The 25,881-nt window shown below is 41.4% G+C and overlaps 1 protein-coding gene across 1 annotated transcript in view; it reads left to right on the forward strand.

Annotated features, from left to right (window-relative positions):
- Positions 1–674: 674 nt before the first annotated feature.
- FRMD4A (FERM domain containing 4A) overlaps positions 675–25,881 on the forward strand; it is a 563,503-nt gene continuing 538,296 nt past the window's right edge. Inside the window, exons 1-2 of the mRNA XM_073328715.2 lie at positions 675–981; positions 1,438–1,564. Coding sequence (XP_073184816.1) covers positions 1,520–1,564 — 45 coding nt within the window. The 5' untranslated portion in view covers positions 675–981; positions 1,438–1,519. The remainder of the gene's footprint in view (positions 982–1,437; positions 1,565–25,881) is intronic.

A 25,881-nucleotide genomic window follows, 5' to 3' on the forward strand; every position in this document is an offset into this window, starting at 1 on the left:
TCAACCTCCTGCTTCTCCTCAGAGAAGAGTGTTTTGTTTGCTTATTTTTGGTGCAGTCCGGGGGTATAACAACTTGTAACATCCCATGCCGGAAGGAGAGGGAGAATAACCCAGTGGAGAAAGAGACAGTAGCCTGACGGTTAGGGTGAGATCCTTGGGGTGGGGAGATTTTACTTCAATTTCCTGCTCCATCCATAGACTTTCTGTGTGACCATTCTGTGCCTCAGTTTCCCACCTGCTTTAAAAAAAGTGGGAATGATACCTTGAGGTGGGTTGTGAGGATAAAAACATTAAAGAGGAGCTCAGGTACGATGGACTTGGGTGCCTTACGAGTGCCTTAGATAGAGTATTCCATAGGGGAAGTTCTGCTAATTACCTTGATATGCTGACACTTTAAACTGGTGGCCTTCACAATAGAATGCTTTATTTTCTAAAGTTCTGTGAAAACCAATCTCTTTCACTTAAATCCAATATTTAAACAAGTGGCTTCTTCTCAGGCTAATTTGTCTTGTGTCTTAACAGTCTCCCATCCCCACAATTAGCCTTCGACGTCTGTCTGAGCTATAGACGCTCCACAGGGGATCCTAATATGTAGCCTTATGGAGGGGAGTGCGGGGGGAGAAGATTCCTGGCTCTGCTGTTTGCATGTGGTACAGCCAGTGTGATCAGAGCGCTAACAGAGCAGGCTATGTAATTACATGTCTCTAGTAAGTGTGTTAGCTCCACAGGGAGCTGAGTCCATTTGGAGAGGAGGAGAAATAGATTTTATTTTTTTGGGGTAAGGTGAAAAGGGTGAGTGCATAACCCAGTTCTCACTCGAATATGATAAAGGTAATTGTTGCTCTCAAGTGAATGCCTGGCGCTTCCTGGTTCTGCTCCTCTCGTTCATTGCTCATGTCTGTATTATGCAGACGTCTGCTTTCCAAAGAGAGGAGCAGGTTTTTATGAGAAGAGAGAAGAAAATTGCCCATTTTGGAAGCGGTATGTTGTGATATTTATTAGCATTGTTTCTGCATCAGTACTGCGGGGGGAAGGAGCAGAGAGTCTGGGATATTGCTGCTTTATCCACAATAAAGATAATGACAATTAAATCAATTAATCGTATTCAATATGGTGGGTGTGGGGGGGAGGGAGAGGGTTGTATCCTGTATTCTAACCTCTCATGTAGGTGTTTGATATGAGTCTTGTGTTTCTGCAGCTTACTGTAGCTTTGTACATCTAATCTTTAAATATCCTGCAGCTTCCGATATCTCATTCTTCCAGCAGGCTCTCCATTCCATTTCTCTCCTCCCCCTAGTGTAAAATTTGGCCTAGCTTCAGCTTTTTTCCTGGATTGAGAAGGGGTGGTTGTTGTTTGTTTGTTTTTTTCCTACTCCATCTCTAGGAAAATGCTATCTGACCCTGATTCTGGATTTCTATTTTTGTAATTTGCTGTAGGTGCTGCTGGATGCTTTGCTGTGATACAAGGCCAAAGGCTGACCAAATCCGAGGGAGGATTTGTATGTAGGAAGAGAAGGTTATGGCTGTTCAGCGTGCTCCAGAATCTGCCCTTAGCTTGTTGATGGTAAGTGCTTGCTGAAATGTGGAGCTTATTGAGGGGCTGGTGGGGAGATTGCATGGATCCTGAGCAGAAAATCATTGAGAGACCATGTTGACTACATGCTTTTCTTTAATAGGTCCTGGAGAACTTTGAAAATGAGTTCATTTGGAACATACATAGAAACATTCCTCTGATGGTGGTTTTAAGCATATTGACCACTAATAATGTTCATATTTTGAAATGCCTTTAATATACAGGTATATTTGCATCTTGGTTTATCCCAACCTGTAGAGACTTCCACATAGTTCATCATATGAGAATCTAAAATCTGTCTTTTCTTCCTTCTGCTTTCTCTCATTTTTTCCTTGCTAATTGCAAGACAGCTAAATGCCAAGGAGTCTTTCCCCCCATCAATCCATGTACATATGTCTTTAACAATGAATGGATGCTTAGAGATGATGCTGTTATCATCATCTGGTAAACCAGTGAATAGTCACTTGACTAGCTAATGAGTATGCTGGATGTGATATTGACGACAACCTGTAGAGAGAAATGGCTAGTGTTTATATGAGACATTTACTACATGTTGCGCTACTGACCTACTTTTCAAAGTTCTGCAGATTTATAATATTTCAAAGAAGATTATTTAGCATAAAACGTGGCGGCTGAGTCCAGGAAAATAATGGTATCTTGCTGCAATTAAAATAAACCTTTGGTGGCATCAGAGATGGATATTAAGCTTTATTTTTGTTTCAATCTCTCTCTCTCTCTTTTAAAAATCATTTGTGTTGCCATTTTCTATGCTGCAGCATAAGAAGGAATTTTAGTGTAAGATCTCTGCTGGATTTGTTTGTGTCCAAATGTCTCCGTACCATTTCCACAAGAGGCTTTTTACAAGCAAAGAGCAAGTGCAATATATGTGTATATATATATATTGATCTTTGCTTTCTGACTGAGAAAGGGAATGTCTCCTGGAACATAGCATTTGCAGACATGATGAGTTTATCAAGGGGATGCTGCAGGATAATAGGTCTGTAGCGTCTTGAGTTGTTAACAAAGGTCAAGCTGAGAAGGGCAAATCTTATGTCTGTTGCTTGAAACCCTAAATACGCTATTAAATGTACTGATGATTTGTTTTTATATTTGTTGGAGACTAATGTGCTATACAGGCTGCCCTTTCTTTCTTCCATCTCTCCCAGGCTTTTTAAATGGTCTCTTCCTTTTCCCTGCCTCTGACCTTTCACAGGTATACTAAAAGGTCCCCAGCTTCTAAAGCAGTCAGTGCAAATAGTTGTAGGAGGAATTATTTATTTTGTTTTACTTCTGTCTTAATTCTCAGCCTGTATTTTTATCTTTCCAATTTACCCCCCACCTTGTTTTATTTCTTTTAGCCAGTTCTGTATGTTGGGTGAAATTCTGTCACTGTGCAAAGCTGCCTGAAAAATGTGCACCCAAAAATCTGAGTTTCTACAGCTCTGTGCACAACAAGGCATGCCCACATGTATATGTATCCTGTATTCTACCTTGCAGTACTATTTTCTGAAGTTTACTGTGCATCTAATCTCTAAATATCCTGCAGCTTCTGTTATCTCAATTCTCATGCACCTGTATGTAACATAGCGGCAAATTTTGTGGTGTAGATCCCTTTAGTGGCTACTTCGCTAGTGCATAACTGCCCAATACTGCTACCAGCTATTGGAGCTACTCCTTTAGCTCAAGTGGTAGGGTTGTGTGCCATGGATCTGAAAGTCTTGGTTTCTAACCCTTCTGACAATCTCTTTAGAGGGTTGATATAGTGCTGGGACAGGGAAATATGCATTGAAACTCAGTAACAAATGCCCCAAGCTTCTAGGTTCAAATGTCTCTCTGGGGCTTCTGTGCAAAGGGGTGTTGTTCTGGCGTATTCTGAATGGGATGAAGATTTGTAGCTAAAAAAATTCCACTGCCCTTTTGCCTCTGCTGTTTTGTTTTGTTTTGTTTTGTTTTGTTTTCTGGTGTATGACGAGATATAGCCACCAATCAGAATCCCCGCCTTTGCCTCTATTTAAAATGCATGCTTGAGCAGCCTGCCCTTGGGTCAGTAACAACTACTTACATCATCCTGCTGTAATGAAACCTTTTCTCCGAATTCCCCTACACTAAAAGGATTAAACCCTTCACCTTCAGGAAATAGCTCTTAATGCTGTGGTGGGCTATCCACATCAAGGGAACCTTTTCTAAACATTTTCAGTACCACACTTTCCCATCAGTAATGTGTGCCTCAAGGGTTCCATCATCCTTTTTTTTTTTCAGGCACAAAAGCAGTGCTGTTGGAGAGGGGTTACTTCTCTGTGCATGCTACAAGACTACTACTACTTAGCCTTTAAATGGTTCTTCCAACTGGAGATCTCCAGGCATTTACCTAAGGTGGTGATGTGATCTCTATTTTACAGATAGGGAAATCAAGGCAGTTAATGGGCTTGCCCAAGCTCATACACACAGTAAGTCAGTGGCAGATATGGGAATGTAGATGACCCAAACACTGGACCATACTGCTTTCCCAAATGCCACTGGCAATTGTCATGGAAAATTATAATTTGTGGTCATGCCGACGGCATGCTAGGCACTTCCCATAGGTACCAGCTGAGTATGCCGCAAGGGGCTCACAGATTAAGGAAAGACAGGCAGGCAGGCTTGGTCTGCACAAGGTTTAACTAATGGTGTGATCTAGTTAAATCAGTGCAAACCTTGTGTGGACAGTCTTATTTCAGTTTATTATTATTTTTATTTATTTATTTGTGTAGCACTAGTGCCTAGCAGCCCCAGTGATACACCCAGGACTCCCATTGTGCTAGGACCTGTACAAACACAGAACAAAAAGACAGTCCTTGCCCCACAGGGGCTGTCTTTTTGTCTGCTTTTACATCAAAATAATCATGTCCACACAGGCTAGAACTAGCTTAAATAAACTGGTTTAAAAACAGATTCAAGTTCAACTGGTCCAACTTTCCCCTATAGACAGAAGTCAGGGAAGAGGCCCAGTGAAAGGGCTTTTTTACACAAATCCAAATTGGGTTTTTCCTGCTGTAGAGTTGTTACATTTAATACAAATAGGAACGGACTGAAAAGTTTAAATGTGAATCCCTTATTTCTTGGCAATGATCCTTCATTATTAGAAATGACTTGAGCCTGGGCAGTGCCTTGCTTTGCAGAATTCATGTTACCAAGCTGCACAGATTGCAACAGACAAGCAGTGTCACTTCCTCTGGAACCGAGGAAGTAGCCTGCTACAGAGCATCAGCAGTTTTATCTGTAGGATCACCTGATCACTAGTGTCCAGGTTGCATCAGCCTCTGTGTTCCAGGAGGAGTGAGCATTATAAGGGTGTAAGAGCAAGTGTATCTTCATCCCAGACAAGCCATTGCATTTTCTGTGTCAGGCTCTTTAGCACTGATGCAACAACAGTACAAATTTTATGTTCATCTGATCAGTCTGCTGCAATGTTTTAAAGCAGCAGACAGGTATTGATCATGGGGGGTTTAATGACATAGTAAGTTATGTTACCTGGTTTCTGTTGAGACAGCATCACAGCATTTCATCCAATTAGTTCTCAGGGATGTGACCTTTTAGAGTACCATAGGTTAAAACACCTTTTAATATGCACTGATTGACTGCAGAGGTTCAGAATGGGAAGGCATCAACCACAGCTGTCCTCAGCAGTTAAGCCAAAATGCTGCTGCACAAAGTGATCTCCTCCTGTCATGTCACTCATCTTTCCATTGGCTCTGCTTCCCCTGTATCTCACGATGAAGCTTCTCTTTCTCCTCAGCAAGGGCGTGGTAGGCCCTACTTCCGTTCACATCTGAGCTTTCGTCTCCTGCTTCCCCTCGTGTTGTCTTCACTGCCTCCTATCTAGCTAATGTAGCATCCCTATCTGCCTGGATATCTCTTTTAGCGCCAATCTCCTTACAGGCTTTGATGGACAGACCTGGTTCTTCTGGATACCACCTCCAGCCCAGCAGGGTGTAACTTCTTTAGTTTCTTCCCATATGAATTTAGTTGGTGGTGCCTCCAGCCGCCTCGCTCCTTCCAGGCAGGGTCACCAGGGCAGCTTGGAAGGAAAATTACAATAACACAACCACATACAATATATGCAACACAGTCATTATACTAAACAGGAAGTAAATATAACATAACAGGGTAAACCACTACTCTCACGCTCACTGGTGGCCATGCCGTTAATACCCGTGAATTTCCCCTGTCACATGACCTGATATTGCAAACCAAACAATTAGTCTCCTGTTCGTACATGTATTTTGTAGGGGCCCTTGATAACTCGTGACAACAATATCTTCCGTAACAGCAATAAGCAACCTAGCTGACTTCATTCAGTACAGCCCAAAAGATTCTCACGTGGGATAAAATGGTAAGTCCTTCCATGGATTTAATAGGCTGCAGGTAATAAAATCCCCAAACCTTCAGCCCCTGGCTTGAGGACACAGATCAGGGAGTCTCCCAGACCATTTCCCTGACCATCTAAAAGATGGTCCATTCACAAGTCCATCAATGATTCTTCAGTTCAGAGATGGATCTTGACTCCTCAGCCACTGCCGACCACTGCTGAATAAGTGATGATCACAGCTGGCAGGGATCCTCTTCATGCAAGAATGAGGCTGCTTCTTGTCCCAAGATTTCCCCTCACCACAAAGGGATGCAGGGGTCAGGTGCAGATACAAAACTCCACTAAACATCCTCACTCCCCTAGAGCTCAGACAAACTCACAGTGGTCGGGCAGCCCTAAGCTAGCTGCCAGAGCAGGAGAGGCTGATTTTACCTAAGGCACAGAAGCACTAACTCAGGGACAGGGGCCCTGCCAGCTTGGGGGAGGATAGCAGGTGTGGCTGGATGGCCACCAGTGCACCTCATCAGGGGAGGGGTAGTGTCTGAAGGAAAGGAGGGGGTAGAGTCAAATGATTGACAAGTAAAAGCCTCAGAGCTAGCCTGGCCAATAGGAAGTGAGATGTGCCCTCTGGGAGCCATAGGTGCCGAGTTTCTAATCTGCCAAGGGGTGCTCCCCCCCGGCGCCACCCCTTCCCTCAATGCCCCAACTCCGCCCTGCTTCTTCCCACCCCTGCTCCATCTCTGCCCCGTCTCTTCCTGTCCCGCCCTCTCCCCTGAGCACGCTGCACACTCGCTCCTCCCCTCCGCCCTCCCAGTGCCTCCAGACATCGCGAAACAACTGATCCGTGGCAGGTGATAGGCACTGGGAGGGAGGGGGAGGCACTGATTGGCAGGGCACACCGCCGGGCAGGAGGCACTGGGGGGAGGCAGAGGTTCTGATGGGGGGCTGCCAGTGGGTGCTAAGCACCCACCATTTTTTCCCATGGGTGCTCCAGTCCTGGAGCACCCTTGGAGTTGATGCCTATGCTAGGAGCATTGAGAGGGTGAAGCCCAGAAAGGGTAGGACTTACTGTGGGACAGCTCATGAGTCTCAGGGTGCATGCAGGGATCCCCCTGAGAACTGGCCTCTGGGTATCTGGAGGCAACAGCCCTCAGCTTGGTCCTTTCCCTCTTCAAGGTGGCTCCCGGTTTAAAGAGCTTTGTTGGGAAAACTCCCCACGCAGGCAGGGCCCCTGTCCCTCGAAATAGTGTCTCACTTACTTGGGTGCCTAGCAGACTCTGAATCTGCCCTTGGCCCCCCTTTCCTCCCCAGGACAGTGCATCCCCCTGAGTTGTTAGCGCACAGAGACCCAGGAACCTAGGTAAGCCCCCTGATGGTTACACTGAGGTGCTTATTTGGCCCCCATTACCATAGTATCTGAGCCCCTCATGGTCACTGTTGGACTTAACCTTCCAATACCTTCTAGGGCTACATAAATGATCAATAATAAATGTCAGCCCTCCCTAAATAATGTTCCATTTAGAAATCATGTATATCTTAGTACAATAGTAACGACAATCGCTTGTGTTTATAGAGGCATCTTTGGTCCCAAAGAGCTTTGTAAAGTTTAAAACATCACTAACACTATGAAATAAAAATAACACTGACAACACCTATCTATAATATCCAGTTACATTATAAATGGAGGATGCTGAGGCACAAGGTGGGATTCAGGATACCTGGGTTCCACTCCAGTATCTTTGTGAATTTCCTACTTAAGATAGGCTATTTCAAAGGAGCTGAATGCAGTCAGGTCCTGAATTGCACTAAATCAATGGGCACTCAGTTCCAACTCCTTTAGGTTCCTTTGAAAATCCCAGGGCCTGTTTCTCTGTGCCTCGACTTCTCCCTTTTTAAAAAGGGAATAATACTTCCCTCTCAGAAGTTAGACTTAACTCTTCAGAGTCTCTCAAACACTTCAGAATGTTTGGCCCTGATCTTACTTCTGTTGAAGTGAAAGGCACAAACCTCAAGGGCTGGCCCTTGTGCTGAAAGGCCTTTATACAGGAGTAGTAGTGCTTATTATTGCTACCAAACATATAAAATGCAATGCCTGCTTTTGCTGGCTTTAGAGGTATTGGTCTTGATAACAGCTTTGACTCTTCATAAACATAGGGCACAGAGGGACGGCTAAATTTACATCCACTAAACCCATCCTCGTGAGTGCAAATTGGGTAGTTAGCAGCCTACCCAGCTTCCATGTGCAATGCAAGTTTTGGGCAAGTAGATGCTGGACCAGAGAGCCCAAATTTAGATCCCTGAACTGAAGGAAATGTGTTCTATACTATTCAGGCTGTGCCCGTTACATCTATGGCAAGACAGCTTGGTTTGGAGGATCATATTAATGCCTTTGGGAGAAGCAGTGTTACAAAAGAAGGGTGAGCTCATTCACTATCTAACTGTAAGTGTCACTTCTCAGGCTGAAATTATCTCACTGTTTACTACCCTCACTCAGTATATGTAACAAGCACAGGACATTTTAACCTTGTGGCTCTGACCTCTACCTACCAATTAAGTGACCTCAGCCCCTCGGATGTAGATCTGAGCTGCCTCATTCCTTTCAAGCAAGCGAAAAGCACACAGCTGTTTCTACACAGGGCTTAATGCAGAAGCACCTGCAGTCCTCATTTGACTTCAGGGGGTCTTCAGCACCTGTTGGAGGACAACACCGTGTCATCAGTTTGTAAGGAGAACATTCTGTTGCTTAGAAATGGATAGTGCAATATTGCCTAGAATCAGGCCAGCAGCTGCCTTTTCACCCTCTCGTGCCACTGTTTCAAATTCAAATCTGAAAGGGTGAAATGAAATCACCAGACCAGGTGATCACATAGTGCTTATTATAATCATAGCACCTAAGAGTCCCAGTCATGCACCAGGACCCCTCTTCTTGCAGGGACTTTTACTAAATATACTAATTTGTGGTTTTACCACAAGCCTTGGGCATGAGCTGACGTGTAGCTGCACAGTTCCAAGATCACCCTCCCTACAGGCCAGCTCTGCTGGTTGATGTGTTGGAGGATGGGGGCGGAGGAGTCAAGTAGCTGCTCGGGGGGGGAGAGGGGGAGTGGCCGACGCCCAGCATTTTATATAACACTTTGGTCTAATTTTGGTTGTTGGGTTTAGTGTGCAGGCGCTGGGTTGTGTGGATGGCCTGTGATAAACTGGAAGCCAGATGAGATGATCTGGTAGTCCGTTCTGGCCTTAAACTCTATAATGCTTGCTCCTAATTACCCCTCCAGGCCTGGACTCTGGCCCTCATTTATTTTTGTGTAATTCTGGAACGCTCACCACAACGATATCGAGGCTCCATTCGCAGTGTAAACTGGTGAGAGAAAGAGGCCAGGATGTTAATATTACAAATACAGAAGCCACTTAATTCAACTCAGTCAGGTTGAATCCTTGGATTGCAATTAACCTCTTTGTGATGGGATCTGTTATGTGATACCTGTGCTATTTTAGCTGGAGAATGATGAAATTATTACCATTGTAATTCTGTTACAGCACATGTGACTGATTTCCTTTTCTTTCTTTTTTGCACACATGGTTTTTAAAGTGTGAATGAGCAGATGGCAATGTTTCCATGCCTGACTTTTCCCCTTTATTACCATGCTCAAATCCAGGCACAAAACAGAATGCTAATTTGATGATGTTTACTAAGGATAAGGTGGTGGTTTTCATTTCAGGAACATTTTTCAACCACTCATTCAGAATGACTGGGAAGATTTTTTTTTAATTATTATTTATTTTTTGTCCAAGACATAGTCATCAATTTTGTATGAGATTATAGAAATTGGATGTTTCTGGGAATGAGTTAGTGGGCATTTGAGTAGGCTTTCAGTATGATTAATGTGAGGTTCTATACAATTAAGAGACAAGTGGTCAATTAGCAGCATGGATGGATCACTTGGTGTATTGACAATGAAAGTTCTCAGAGTATATTTTTTTAAACAAAAATTGATTATTTGTTAATTTGACAGTGTTGATTTATCCCCAAGACATAATTAATAATATATTATTTCACCCAAAATATTTCAGTTTCACGTGTGTAACAGTCCAGTCTTTACTTACTGTAGTTATTCAATTCCCTGAACTCTGGCTATGCAAGTCTTAGGGCTTGTCTACGCTAAAGGGAAAAGTCGATCTAAGCTACACAATTTGAGTTACGTGAATAGAGTAACTCAAATCGATGTAGCTTAGATCTACTTACCGCGGAGTCCGCACTATGCAACGTCAATGGGAGACACTCTCCCATCGACTCCCCTTACTGTTCTCGACCAAATGGAGTACAGGAGTCAACAGGAGAGCGATTGGTGGTCGATCTGGCGGGTCTTCTCTAGATCCACTAAATCAACTGCCGATCCATCGATCACCACAGCGTCGATCCTCCGGTAAGTGTAGACAAGCCCTTATTTCCATAGTAACTCTACACTTATTTCTCAATACAATGAAAAGCGTTTATTCCAATTGGCTAATGATATGAACCAGTCACAGTATAGGGAGTTCCAAAATTTCTGTATGGTTACTTCTCAATAAATACAGTGAATGTGCAAGTCTCTGTAATCTGGCAACTATATTTCAGCCACTTATATTAGCTTTAGGGTCAATAAAAATGTATATTTTTTGAAAAAATAAACAGATTTTTAAAATTTAAATCAGATTATTTTGATTTTATTATGTAAATTACAGTATGTTTTTCTTTTTTAAAAATAAAACTAATTAAAATGAAATCTGAATTTAATACAAAATATGTTAAGGCCTAAATTTATTCTAATCTCTTAAAACACCTATATAAAAAAATAACAATGCTGAATCCATGATCCTCCATCAAAATCTTTGAGTTAAAGGCTGCTTTTCTATATAAAAAAAAAATCTAACTTTTGAGGTCAAGCTTTATAAATGTGGCACGATAGATCATGTATTGTATTAAAGACTTGTTTTGTTGAATAAAAATACATTTTATATTCTGTTTTTGTGTGTTTAATTAAATTCCAGTTACCATCCTAACAATCCTAAAGCAACTTGACATAAATTGTGAGCAAAACATTAATTATCTAATAGATAAGCAATATACCATTCACCATTTTCTAACTTACTAAAATGTACAATTAATTCATTAGAATCTGAAAATATTAAGCTATATAATGGGTTAAATAAACATATATAATTATAGTTGCATCCTCCAGGGTAGAAAAAAATATACTAAATCTGATGTAAAAGGCTCTATTTGGTTGTAAATCAACATGTTGTAATGGTTATATCAACCAATGGGAAAACAGCTGTAGTACAAATGGACAAGTTGATTACAATCAATGAATTAAATTGACTCAGTTCACGAGGTGATTTAAATCACATTGATTTAAATCAATCCACCCCTGAGTTTCATTTTAGAGCAGTTAGCCAGCAACAAAAATGGCTGCCTCAGCTTCGAAGAAGCTTCAAAGTACAAGACAATAAAATAATACCAAAAAAGAAATCATAATAAAAGTTTAAACTTATTTCTCTTTTTAAATGATCTTTTTTACTATCCCATAGCATGTTAACAGAGTGACTAAGCTGTATATATTTCCCAGAAGAAGAGTTTTGCACGTTGAAACCTCTTGCTCCATCAAGATTGTACTGACCCTTGAAATAGACAAATGTGAATAAACAGATCTCAGTATATGGCACAGAACATGCTTTAAAGGGTCATTAAGAAGCACCGGATCAAAGTTATTTGGGGTTTTTTTTAAGAAAGAAGAATGAATTTAAAAATCAGTGCATGGTTTGTTCTTTCAGAATAGGTAAAATGAGATGTTCATACCATTCCCTTGTCACTTGACATTGAGCAGATGCTTCCTGCACATGTTGTGGTGTCAGCATGGCCTTTTGGGGCAAACCAACTGTTAAATAATAGCATGCACTTGTGCTGAGCAATATGGACGGGCATCTCATGCTCCAAGAGGCTCAGATATGAATGCACACAACTAATATTCCTTAAGCACTGCTGAAAGATGTTTGAAGTGTAAGGTATTAAGGTGGGGCATTCAGTAATGAAGCCCAAGGAGCTGATGAGGTTATGAGAACTGGCAATTTGGCTACAGTTCAAAGAAATAAAAGGCAGTGGTGAAAGGACTGTAGATCACTTCCAGTGCCAGTTCCAGTCCTTGGTCCTAATCTTTAAGGCCCTAGAAGAGCTGGGGACAAAGCTTCCTTGAATGATGCCAACAGCCAACCAGAGAAGATAAGATTGAGCCCAAGCTTAATTCTGTTCAGAGTGTGTTACAAAACCCACCTGTTTGCAAAAGCTTTCCTTTGATAACTGAAGACAAAGAATTGCAATGGCCAAGACGGTACAAAGCGGCCAAATGTAGGAAAGGCAAAGAGCGGAATCCACTAAGGACAATTGTACAATTCTTAATTACCTTATCTGGTGCTCAGCTAGAGCTACCAAAACTAAAATACTCTCTCTCTCTGTCAGTGCAGGATTGTTCCCTACAATGAGTTCTCCCTTGCTCCCATCCCAACTCATCTAACCAGTTTTAAACCGTTAAATATCTAAAAAGTAACTCCTTTATGGGGTGCTCCAGTAATATAGATATCAAAATCCATTTTGAGCATATTTCTCATCTCTGGGCAGCCTGTGATCCTGAGACTTGAAGCCTCTCCGGTTTAGTTACCAGTAACTTGGGTAACATTAATGGAGAAATGTTGTATAACAAATGTTCAGACTAATATACGTTTGATTTTTGCAACTAATGTATTAAAGTAAAGCCAGAGACACAGCTTTGCAATAAATGTGGTTGAAATGTTTTTCATTCTGAATAATCTGAACATAATTGAAACTTAATGGTCAAAGGACAATGTATTTCCAGGTAATTAATTATTGGCCATGATAGTTGATAACCTAAAATTATACCTTGGGCCATTAACCGTAGGTCAGTAGTAGCCAGGGACATGCCTAGTCAAGGTCATTATTTCTACCATGGTATAGGCTACTGTAATAGGAAAGCATGAAAATTAGCTGTATTAAAACCTGTTTCCCCACTCTCTTCTCTCTTCAGCGATACAGGGCAAATAGTGCCCACAATTACTCTGGATTTATAATGACTTTAATGGATTTACTCAGCATTTATACAGGTATCAATCTGAGCAGAATTTGGCATGTTGTCTTAAACATTTAAATTAAATAATTGCGTTATTCCATCTGATGCCACTGCCCATTGTAGATAGAAGCAAATGTTCTTTGTGTCTGATCTCACTCCAATTCTTAGTGGATAAGTGTCCACAACCCGAAAACAACTACAACAAGGCATACTCTTGTTAGGCGTTTCAGCAGTAGGCTGAGGAATGAGTGGCTCCTGGAGACTGAACTGTTATCTCATCTCTGTTTCATTAGCAGTAAACACTGCATCCAGCAGACAGTTTTGTAGGAAAGAATTCTTTATTAAGCATTCTGACTGGCCAGTCTTATATGCTGAAAATTTAGTGTGTGTGTGTGTTAGCAGCCTGGCCTCAGCTTGCATTCCTGAGACCCCTTGGTGTCACACAAAACAGGATCCCTCATGCAACCTGACCCTTTCTCCAGTTCCAACTATCATCCTACAATCACTACAAATTTTCCTGCCAGCTCAGAGCTGAGGCACATTAATGCTTTGGGGGAGCGTGTCCTACTGTTTCTCATGTTCCACCTGTTTTGAGGATAAAACAATACCCAGAATTGTCCAGCTGGTTCTCACCAAACCTAAACTCACCGAAAGAAGGATGATAAATAATATCTTGAAAAGAAACCTGAGAGTCACTGAAATAACTAAGACTTCTTTTTTTTAAATTGAAAAGAATTACAGTAAGAACTATCGAGTAAGGATAACATATTACAGTAACATCTTTCTTTTAAAAATGGTGATAGTCATGTTCACTGGTGGCCAAGGTTTTACATATTTGTTACATTAAACACAGCACAATAATGATGGTGTATCTTGTTTGGTTGTGTTCATCAAGTGTCCAGAAGTGTGCTAGGCAACTCCCATTGCATAAGATGGCTTCCTGCTCAAAAGAGCATAGCCCCATGGAAGTTAGGCACCTAAATACCTTTAAAAACCTAGCGCTGAGCTCTTCAGGGTAGAGAGTTGTCTTACTCTAAGGCCCCGCTCTTGCAATGGGACTGCACGGGGGCACTCGTGGATTACAATGATCCCTAAAAAGCCAAAATAGGGACCAGGATGGGGAAAGCAACAGAGCACACAAGCAATGATTGCACTGAAATGTGATGTACAACTTATTAGTGCTAAGATTTTTTCCCCTCTTAAGTTATTTTTTTTTTGAGTCAGGTGCTGATCAAGAAAGGCAGCTTAATCAAATAGCATAAGTTGATTTCACGTTGCATGGAGCCAATATCACTTTTTGCATCCGTATCAAAGCAGACTTTGCAAACACCTGTATGTATGCTCACTGATTCAGTGAAGGTAAAGGTCTCTCATCTTTATCTCTCATTTTCTTTGTATATCCAGTAGCTGATGCTTTCTGTTTGCTTTCCCATGCCTTGCGATGGGACATGCATGTAATTTCATTAATTGTGTCTCTGTTTTGGAAGGCCTATGCTTATAGCGTGAACACATTTTTAATAGCTTCTTGTCAGCCTAGATGGATGTACATTCAGCTTTTTCCTGGGAAATAGTTTTCGGTTAGAATAAGAGGCTTCTTGCCTTTGGATGCAGTATTTAAATTCCATTAGGGACCACTCATTATTTAGCACGTTGTGAATCAACGCGGTAGGGAAGATCAGCAAAAGAACGTTAATTAGAGATGGCCCAAAACCAAGCCCCAGATCCTGACATCTCTGAACACTGGGGAAGTTTGGATTTGGATCCACTTCCAAACACTCCAACTTTGGGTTGCCACTCATTACAGCATTTTTGACAGTGGTCCTGTGGTTAAGTTTGAAGAAGCCACTTTCAAATACAAGTTGCAGTTTTGAACTTTCTACACCTGTGTGCTCACACACCTGTGCCCGCACACATACTTTCACATGACATTTTTCATGTATAGCCTCAGGTTTATTTGTAAAAAATGTCTGTGTAGTTAAGCCCTGCCAAGCTGCACACCCATAATGTGCACACTGGACACTTTTGAGACCTAGTTTGGACATGTGCCAAAGTGTGCCTGACTGAAAACGGGTTTTTTGGAATATAATATAATGGAACTGAAGAATATGATTCAGTCCTAGATGTGTTTGAATTATTGACTCATTGATGGGCAATAATAACTTTATTGCCAAAGTCAATATATGTAAAATACATACTTTCTGTCTTATTTAATGACTAACCTCTTGCTAAGAGGGCAATCAGGTGGATATTTTCCAAGCAGTGCTCAAATTCTATTATTTGTGAGTAAAATGTATATGTAGAGAATTTTGAGAATTTGTTTCTTAGAGACAGTGAGGGAGTCATCTTGCCATCAATGGCCCCATTCCTGCAGCCTTTAATCGACCTGAGCAGTATTTACTTACACAAGTAGTCCCATATCAATTGACCACTCTTTGATTGATGGTTGCAGTGCTAGGCCTGTTGATTTCAATGGAATTTTTGCCATATACTTCAATGGGAACATGCTTGGATCCTAATTCTCTTGGGGATAAATTCTGGTTTTGGCGACATGAGTGTAGATTCAGAGTAACTTCATTTTCCCCGGTAAGGTTAATTCTGATTTAAACTAATATAAAAAAGAGCAAACGTCGGCCCTTCTCTTAGTGCCTAATATAGTTGTCAGAAACTACAACACACAAAGCTCAGTCCAACCCTTCTTCGCACTGTAGTCCTATGGTTTCAATCAGTAAAAATTTCTCATATGGATGAGGGTAACAGGACTGTGGGCATGTGCGTTGTTTGACTTTGGGGTTATTATTGGCTTATTGAATATTCCTGTTCAAAAAAGGGTGACTTCTTAGTAGTGATGTGTCATCAAATGTGTACTTTGCGTTGATATTTTTAGGTGCTAAAGCCACCATTTCAATGAAGCTGGGGTGGTGAAAATTGTCCATAACATTTTAGATATATAATTAAAGTACCATCTGCCTCTGAAATGCAGCAGATGTATAATTGATATTCACTGCTGATTTGCCACTTGATTTTTGAAGACATTCAATGCTATAATAGTTTATACAGTGGGATTCTAAATACCCATGTGAGAATTCTCCTCTGCACTTGTTCCCTACCAGAAGTATAACTATCTTTCCTAGCGCTCAGAAAGTAGAAGCAGTAAAAGATAATTTGCAATAAACCAAGCCAAAATGTTACAGCACGAGGATGTAAATAGATAAGAAGCTGCCTGACATTTTAAAAATTTCAAAGAGCGCCGTTCACTCCTGTAAAATCACAATTTTAGGCCGAAATGCTTGTTAGAAAAATTAAAATGTTACTCCCAGAAATAAACAAATCTTCTGCACTAATGAGGATCCATGCCTTATAACTCGGATTAGAAAGAGGGAGAGGTTTTTGCTTTTACGTGGAAATGTAGATCTCCCATTTGAAAATATGAACATTCCAGCAGCAGAAATGTTTAGGTTTTGGGAAATCAGAAGACCAACTGTAAAATGAAAGGCAAGCTTTCTTCACTGGAAGAACTGCACAGATGATAATCGGATTGAAACCCATAGCAGGTTGTTGGGGTATGTAAGGGTTAAGTAAAGACCTGAGTAACTGCTAGATTGGTACTGGGGAGGAAGGCATGGGTTTTTCAGCCTTTACATTCCACTCAAATCACATTTTCAAGCTTGTCTCCATAGCTATAAAGAAGCATATATTTTTTATGTTGTTGATTTGGTTTGTTTTATTTATCTATTTATTTAATTGAAAGCTGAGATTCTCTGGTAATTTCATAACTGGAACTTGGGCCTTAATAAAAGCATCAAATATCATGAGCCTTCAGATAAAACTGCGAGAGGGACTGGAAACATCTCTAATCTGTTTTAATTCTTCCTGAAAATAAAACCCACCTACTGTTTTGTTTTGTTTTTTAACCAAATTATTGACTGTTTTGCTTTAAAAAGACACCTCCCTCAACTTGAAATCTAGTCAATTTTAAAACAAAGAATTAAAAGTTTCAGGTATAGCCTCGAGTTTCAGTACTCGAGTCCTCCTTCTAATTTTGTAGTTTTAAAATCACATTTCCTTATGTTTCTTGTAGATGTTTTTTTCTCTTCCCTGTTCCTGCCTGAAAAGATCACTTCTATTTTTTGGGCAACGTTTTGGGGTTTTTTTGGAAAGGTCTCAGTTTTGTCCCAATAAGGAACAAAAACTAATTCTGAAACTTTGACATTTTTCATGAAATGGAAATCTTCTTTTCTGGCCAGCCCTACTGGCAGGACATGGGAAACTGGAGCTGACTAGCTACTAGTGCTGTCAAATATACAAAGTAAACAGAGAAAATGTTTTTTCTTTAATCTCTCTCTTACAGTCATGCTAGATGTTACACGTAACAACAGTAAGGGCTTGTCTAGACGGGCACTTTACAGCACTGCAATTTTCTTGCTCAGGGGGGTGAAAAAACGCCCCCCTGAGTGCAGCAAGTTTCAGTGCTGTAAAGCTCCAGGGTAGACAGTGCACCAGCGCTGGGAGCTACGGAGGTGGGTTTTTTAGAGTGCTGGGAGAGCTCTCTCTTAGAGCTCCGCTGCGACTACACAAGCCACATTAAAGCCTGCTGTAGAGCGCTTTAACGTTGCCAGTGTAGACTAGCTCTAAGGGTTTGTTTACACTGAATGTGGAGGTGTGGCTGCAGCATGTGTAGACATGTCCGAGCTAGTTTTGATCTATTTATCTAGATCAAAGCCAGCTTGAGTAACAATAGCAGTGAAGCCATGGCTGGATGGGTGGCAGCTGCTTAAGTATATAGCCAGGGTCCAGGTGGGGCTAGTCAGTGAAGACGCCCAAACTGCTGCAGTTGCTATTGTTACTCAAACTAACTTTGATCAAACTAACTACATCAGCTAGCTCGTGTATGTCTAAATATGCTGCAATCACATATCCTGTTTTCAGTGTAGACGCAAGTGTGATTTTTTTTTAAGGTAACCATATAATTTCTCTTTGGAGGGTCCTACTTGGTTTTATAACATTTTTTACAGTGCTTTGACATCTTTGGATGAAAGGGAATCTATACGTGCAAAATATTCTGTATTTTTTTATTCCTGTCGCCCTGGTCATGGACAAGGACCCCATTGTGCTAAGCACTGTACAAACACAGAACAGAAAAAACAGCACGTTCACAAAAGAGCTGGCAATCAAAGATGAGGAAAGGGGCAACAGATGGATACTGACAGATGGGGGAATACAAAGAAACAATGAGACAATATTGGTCATCAGAACAGCCTTTGTCAAATGGTTTGTAGGCTTTGTGGCAAAGGAGAGCTCTAATCTTCTTGGGCCTGTAGCGAGCTTTTGCTTCCCTTTCTAGGGTAAGGAATCATTCTGAAGTCAGCGTACACCAACTCTAACACGCTCAAGCTCCAGGGTGTGGTGTTTTAGCAGCAGAGCTAAGCCAGAAGTGTGTTGGGAGCGGAAGGCATGCGTGGATGAGGACAGTGGGAGAGTGATGGGGTGCGGAGAGAAATGCAGAGGAGATGGAGACTTGAAATGGGTATGGAAAGAGGATATGGGGAGGGAGTAGACACCAGCACAGACATAGGGAAGGCATGGAGTTGCGATCCCAGGTCTTGGAACTGGGGGTGCTTCGTAGGAGGAAGGAGTAGACCAGATGCTGTCTGCCTATAGGGCACATCAGCTAACTGAATATCACCAGACTCTCTCTGACATTTTCCTTGCTCTTAAATTGGCTGTTAACATAACTTCCCTGTGCTCAGATTTTGAATGCTGCCTTGAGGATTGTGTGCAGCACTCACTTTTTCCATCAGTGTAAATGGATGTATTAGAACATGTAGCTCTTCAGTAATAAACAAATCTCAGCCTTTGAAAATATCAAGAGATTTAAAAAAAAAACCTGAAAAAATAACACAGCACGCAGGAAGCAAATGACTTCTTGTGATCATTAGCTATCACTGTCCTTCTAATAACATGATAGTCCGTTAGATTGTGAGCTCTTCCGGGTAGCGGCTGGTCCTCTGTACAGGAGCCAGTACTGTGGGGGCCTGATCATGACTGAGGCCTGTAGGTGCTGCCAAGTTATTGACCAATATTAATTAATTAATTATTGTCAAGGTTCCTTCCCCACTCTGAACTCTAGGGTACAGATGTGGGGACCTGCATGAAAGACCCCCTAAGCTTATTCTTACCAGCTTAGGTTAAAACTTCCCCAAGGTACAAACTTTTATCTTTTGTCCTTGGACCTTATGCTGCCAACACCAAGCATGTTAAACAAAGAACAGGGAAACTGCCCACTTGGAAATGTCTTCCCCCCCAAATATCCCCCCAAGCCCTACATCCCCTTTCCTGGGGAAGGCTTGATAAAAATCCTCACCCATTTGCATAGGTGAACACAGACCCAAACCCTTGGATCTTAAGAACAATGAAAAAGCAATCAGGTTCTTAAAAGAGAATTTTAATTAAAGAAAAAGTAAAAGAAAAACCTCTGTAAAATCAGAATGGTAACTACCTTACAGAGTAGTCAGATTCAAAACATAGAGAATCCCTCTAGGCAAAACCTTAAGTTACAAAAAGACACAAAAATAGAAATATACATTTCATTCAGCACAACTTATTTTATCAGCCATTTAAACAAAACAGAATCTAACGCATATCTAACTAGATTGCTTATTAGCCCTTTACAGGAGTTCTGACCTGCATTCCTGCTCTGGTCCTAGCAAAAGCATCACACACACAGACAGTCCCTTTCTTTCCCTCCCCCCTCCAGCTTTGAAAGTAACTTGTCTCCTCATTGGTCATTTTGGTCAAGTGCCAACGAGGTTATCCTAGCTTCTTAACCCTTTACAGGTGAAAGGATTTTGCCTCTGGTCAGGAGGGATTTTATAGCACTGTATACAGTGCTTTATATTTATGACAATTATATTATCCTGGAGTGTTGTTTATTCCAAAATTTTAAGAGCAAGAGATGCACTTTATAATCCCAGCATACACACAGAAAGTTAGAAACAAAACAAACATAAAAATACTTTATTTCCTGGAACCCAGAAATCTAGCACACAACAGCCAATTGCAGAGGAAGAGAGAGCAAACTGCCCCCTACAGCAGAGAGGCATATTTCAACTCACGTCGCTCCAAAGTGATGCTCAAGACCTAAGGCTAGTCTACACTACAAAGTTGGGAGAGCTTAACTACATCGCTTAGGGCTGTGAAAAATGTCATGCCCTGTGTGATGTAATTAAGCCAACCTAAGCCCCAATGTAGACACCACTAGGTTGCTGGAAGAATTCTTCTGTGACCTAGTGTTGTAGCAACCAGGCAAGGTACTAACAAAGTTCAACAGCACTTTATTTTTAAAGTGGAAACCTCTTTACCAAGCTGCTGCTGCACCCTCGGTAGCTCTCACTCCGCGTCCTCAACTTCCCCCCCCCCACTTTCTGTTTCCTGTCCTTTCAGACTCCCAACAGCCAGTGCTCCCAGTTCTAATAATTACAAGCGGCATCTAAACACCACATTCCCTCCTCTCTTAAGAAACGCTCCCACTTAAAATAAACACTGTTGTTCTAATCAAGGAACAAATATGAAACAAGATACTATACTGTTGGCAGAAATATTACAGTGAAAACACTGTGGATACTACATAACATAGTTTCTAGTCCAGACAGGTGGTCGTCTGGGTCTGACAAGCCGTCTCTCAAGCCCCGGTTCCAGTGCAATGTCTTGTTGTGTTGATACTACGGTGAAGTCGTCCAATGCAGACTGGGTGTTGGCATAATCTCCTCGTGGTGCATAGGCAGGTGCAAGATAAGAAGCATTCCATACTCACCCATCAGAAAGTCGATAGGTGTAAGGTCCCTTCTTCTCTATGATTGTAAGAGGAGCTGTGAATTTATGGTCCCCTTTGTGTAAAATTCCAGGTTTTCGTATTCTAACGAAGGAACCACACTCAAACTTTGGTTCCTTAGCACCCTGCCACTTGTCTGTGAAAGCCTTATACTTTGCTTGGTTCTGTTCAACTGTTTTTCTCACATCATCCTTGGTTGGGGCCTCAGGTCATGCCTTTAACAATCCAGCAATGTTCAGTTTAGTATTCATCTGTTTCCCATGCAGTAACTCTGTGGGTGATCTTTGCATTGTGGCATGTTGTGTAGTCTAGTATGTTTGCAAGAAATCAGTAGTGAAGGTTATCCACAATCGCCCTTCCAGTTTAGCCATTTACAAACTCTCTTTCAAACTTCTGTTAAACCGTTCCATTTCCCCATTGGCTTGAGGATAATATAGGGATGACCTTCTGTGTAAACTGTTCCTCTCTGCTAGAAAAGTTTCAAACTCCAGGAAAGTAAATTGACTACCATTATCTGAAACCAGTTCTTTGGGGTTACCTTCCCTGCTAAAAACTGAAGAGAGGAACTTAATTACTGTAGCAGAAGAGATTTGCGATGTAAACGCTACCTCAGGCCATTTACTGAAATAGTCTATTAAAGTGATGGCATAATGGCAGTCACTTGGAGCAGTATCAAAGGGTCCTACAATGTCAATTGCCACTTTTCCCCATGCAGATTCAGGAAGAGGAACAGGCTGTAATGGAGGGGTACATGTCACTGCTGTCTTATCATGCATTTGGCAAGTGACACAGGATTCTGAGTGCTTCAGTTGGAGAGTCCATCCCTGGCCACCAATACAGATCCCATAGTCATTGTTTGGTTCTGACAATTCCTTGATGAGTATCATGTGCCAGGTGTATGAGTTTTGACTGTAATTCTTCTGGAACAAAGTAGCCAGTGTGTACCTCGTAGCACACAGCCATCAAGCAAAGAAAGTTCATCCTGAACTCTAAAATAAGCAGCAAAACTGGGTCCAGGTTTTTAGGGTTACTGGTCCATCTGTCAGAAATTCCCGTAGTTTTTGTTGAATTGGACACGCTGAACAAGCAGCTTGAAATTGTTCTCTTGTAACTGCAGTAAGAGTGCTTGTAATAAGTGCAACTACTACATCCTCATCCTCCAGTGGACCATCTGGTGAAGGCAAAGGCAGGCGAGAAAGGCAATCAGCGACCACATTTTCATTTCCAGGCTTATATTCCAGTTCATAATTGAAAGAGAGTAGTCTTGCAGACCATCGAGCAATACAATGTCCTGCTCTTTCCAGTCCTTTCATGATGAGCAACGTCGTCAAAGGGCTGTGGTCCGTGTGCAACTTGAACATATGGCCCCACAGGTAAGTTCTCCATTTTTCAGTAGCGCAGACACAAGCAAGTGCTTCTTTTTTGACTGAATATTTCCACTCAACATTACTTAGTGTCCTTGAAGCAAATGCAACAGTCCTCTCTGTGTTGTTCTCATGCAGTTGTGTGAGGACAGCCCCAAGTCCATAATCAGAAGCATCAGTAGTTACAATTGTGGGCAATGCAGGAGTGAATAGTGCAAGTCCTGGACTATGTACAATCAAGTCTTTTACCGTTTCAAAACTAGATTGTGCATCCACGGTCCACACTAAGGTTGAACTTCTCCGTAGTAATTCTCGTAACGGTTCAATGACAGAAGCATAATTGGGAATGAATTTTGCATACTAGGAGGTAAGACCAAGAAAGAACGTAAGATTTGCAAATCTGTTGGAGGAGGAGCATTTGAAATTGCCAGGATATGATCTGGATCAGATTTTAGTCCAACCTGTGAAATTGTATGCCCCAGAAAAGAGAGTTCAGTTTGTACAAATTGGCATTTGGACCTATTGAACTTTGAAGCCTGCTTTGCTGATACAGTTTAGTACAGACTGCAGGTTATTGTCATGCTCCTCAGAAGTATTTCCAAACATGATAATATCAGCCAGATAGTACTGAACTTCATGTTGATTCTTCAGAATCAATTGCATCATTTTTTGGAAGGCACTTGAGGCAGATGCGAGACCGTATGGAACACGTTTAAAACGAAATAGTCCCTCGTGTAATAAATGCTGTGAGGTCTCTGCTATCTTCATGCAACATAACCTGGTAGTATGCACTCTGCAAATCAAGAGCAGAAAACATCTTTGCTCCATGGAATTCTGCAAATACTTCTTCTATGTGAGGAAGAGGATGGCTGTCAATCACAATAGCTTTATTTGGCTCCCTTAAGTCCACACAAAGGTGAATGCCTCCACCCTTCTTCTGCATCACTACTATAGGTGAAACCCATTCCGAGGAGTCGATCTCTTCAATAATGTCCTTTTGAACAAGTTTTCTAAGCTTTCCTGACTGAAAATGGTAAGCGCCGTAACGTCTGTCGCACAGGCATCACTTTACTCTGAATTTTAACTTTATGCAGAAACCCATAAGCACAGCTGAGTTTCTCCTCAACCTGGTGTTGAGTCCCAGCTGAAACTGGTGTGTGTACCGAAAGAATGCTTTGCTGAGGAAGATCAAGTAATCCATTAACTACCCTGCAATTTAAAGCAGCCAATAAATCTCTGCCAAAGATAGGAGTGCCTTTGTGGACAATGTAGAACTCTGCAGTTACACATCAATCACCAAAAATAACTATTGCTGCCTTGCAGTCATGTACTGGAATATGTTTTTTCAAATATCACACCAAGTGAAGTTTGGGTTCAGTAAGAGGTACATCTTTAAAGTAATGCAAATAGATGGAATCAGGTAGTACAGATACTACTGAGCCAATGTCCAACGTTAGCGGAATAGAGTGTGGTTTGCCTGAGGGTATGGTGGAAATGTTTACAGTGCACTTTATTTGTTCTGGAATATGTGCAGTAGTGATTTTGTCCATGCTCAGCACAGTAACCTCTGGTATTGTAACTGCATGCACCTATTGATTGAACTGTCTGCTGGGACATACTTTAGCAAAATGCCCAAACTTTTTGCAATGATTGCACCGAGCTACTTTTGCCGGACATCCTGTGTAGCTTGCAAGGTGTTGTGGGGAGCCACAGCAAAAGCATGCTTTTACTGTAGTTTGAATTTGCTGAGCCGGTGGTTTTCCATTAGTTTTCCTTTTGTAATGATTTGTCTGCAGCGATAGTGAACTTTTCTGCAAAGGAGTCACAGCCTGGACTGTGCCTCCTGTATCCATGCTCATTATTTTGGCTTCAGCTATAGCTGACTCAATCTGAGTAGCAATGGTTATTGCTTTTTCTAGTGTAAGTTGTGGTTCTAGAAGTAAGTGTTCTCTTACACGAAGCATGGTTGTTTTCTCAATGAGCTGGTCTCTAATCATCTCATCTGCCATATTTCCAAAGTCACAAGTTACAATCAGACTCCTCAGGGAAGCAATATACTGCATTATAGTCTCCCGTTTTCTGCTCACGCCGGTGAAATCTGTAGCGATTATCTACTATATTCACTTTTGGCACAAAAAAGTTTTTTAATGCAGCGAGTGCAGTCTCATAATTATCATCTGCAAGGGGAAAAGTGTAAAATATACTCCGCCCTTCTGCTCCAAGGCAGTGGATTAGCAGAGCACGCTTTCTTACTTCAGAAATCTCTGTAGCAGTGATTGCAAGCAGATAAGTCTGAAACCTGTGGATCCAGACAGTAATGGAGGCTCACCTGGGCTTTGCAGAAAGGGTACAGGTGGGTTCAGAGGCAGAAGATCCAACCCTCATTGCCAAAAAGTTGTAGCAACCAGGCAAGGTACTAACAAACTTCAACAGGACTTTAGTTTTAAAGTGGAAATCTCTTTACCAAGCTGCTGCACGCTTGGTAGCTCTCACTCTGCCTCCTCAACTTCCCACCCCCTCCTTCCTGTTTCCTGTCCTTTCAGACTCCCAACAGCCAGTGCTCCCAGTTCTAATAATTACAAGCAGCATCTAAACACCACACCTAGGTACCAACTCTCGGAGAGGTGCAGATTTCCTGCTGTGACAGAAAAACCCCTTCCATTGCTGTAGTGTTTTCAATACAGCACTGCAGCAGTAGCATTTCTAGTGAAGATATGCCCTTAGATTGCACACTTCTCTACTTCCCCCGCTAGCAGGCAAGCGGGACTAGGAATGCCCTTTTAATTTACAGTGATAGCTTGTAATTTTAACACAGTTTCCAATTTACCATATGCTTCTTAATCCAGGTTATTCTTATTTCAATTTAAGGAAAACAACAAAGAAAGAAAGAACGAATATAAAGTCTCACTGGAGAGAGTGGTTTACTCCGCAATGCTGTGTCTGTGAAATGAAACAAGAAATGGCAGTTGCCCTACAGCTGCACTTGCAGCAAGCAGGAAATGCCTCAATATTTTAAAGGTGCAGTACACAGGTGGTTATATATAGAGCTATGCGAATAGCTGGGTTTTTTTTGGTTCTTTGGCTGTTTTGATAAGCAAAACAAAAAAATTGTCTTTGGTAAGACCAAAAATGATAGTTTTCACAAACGCAAGCCAAGTGAATTTAAAAAAATTTCATTTCGGGTTGAATGATATATTTTGATTTCATCCATTTTTCAATATTTTTGAATTTTTTAAAAAAAAACAGAGTTAAAGTAAAATTTGAAACCAAAAAGTTGTTTCAAACCAAAAAATTGCAACCTTTAGTTTCAAAAAATTCTAAATGAAATGTTGATTATTAAATTTTTATTGTTTTCAACTCGAATAATTCAGTGCAAGTAGCATGAATCTGCGAAGCAGTTCAGTGTCGGTGAATCTGCATTTTTCACCGAACAACATTTCACCCAGTTCTAGTTATACACTCATCACATTCAGGGAACAGCCATGAAGTAGCTTCTTTTATCTATTTTCAAGCCATGTTAGTCCTCCTTTTCACTTCTCTGTTTGCAGTGCTGCTCACTTTATTTTGTACATTAATGAAGGACAACTGTGATCCCCATTTGATCTCCAAGAAGATGTGGCCAGAAGAATCCTAATGACCCAGCACCC

This window comes from Lepidochelys kempii, chromosome 1 (assembly GCF_965140285.1).
Source record: "Lepidochelys kempii isolate rLepKem1 chromosome 1, rLepKem1.hap1, whole genome shotgun sequence".
NCBI lineage: Eukaryota > Metazoa > Chordata > Testudines > Cheloniidae > Lepidochelys > Lepidochelys kempii.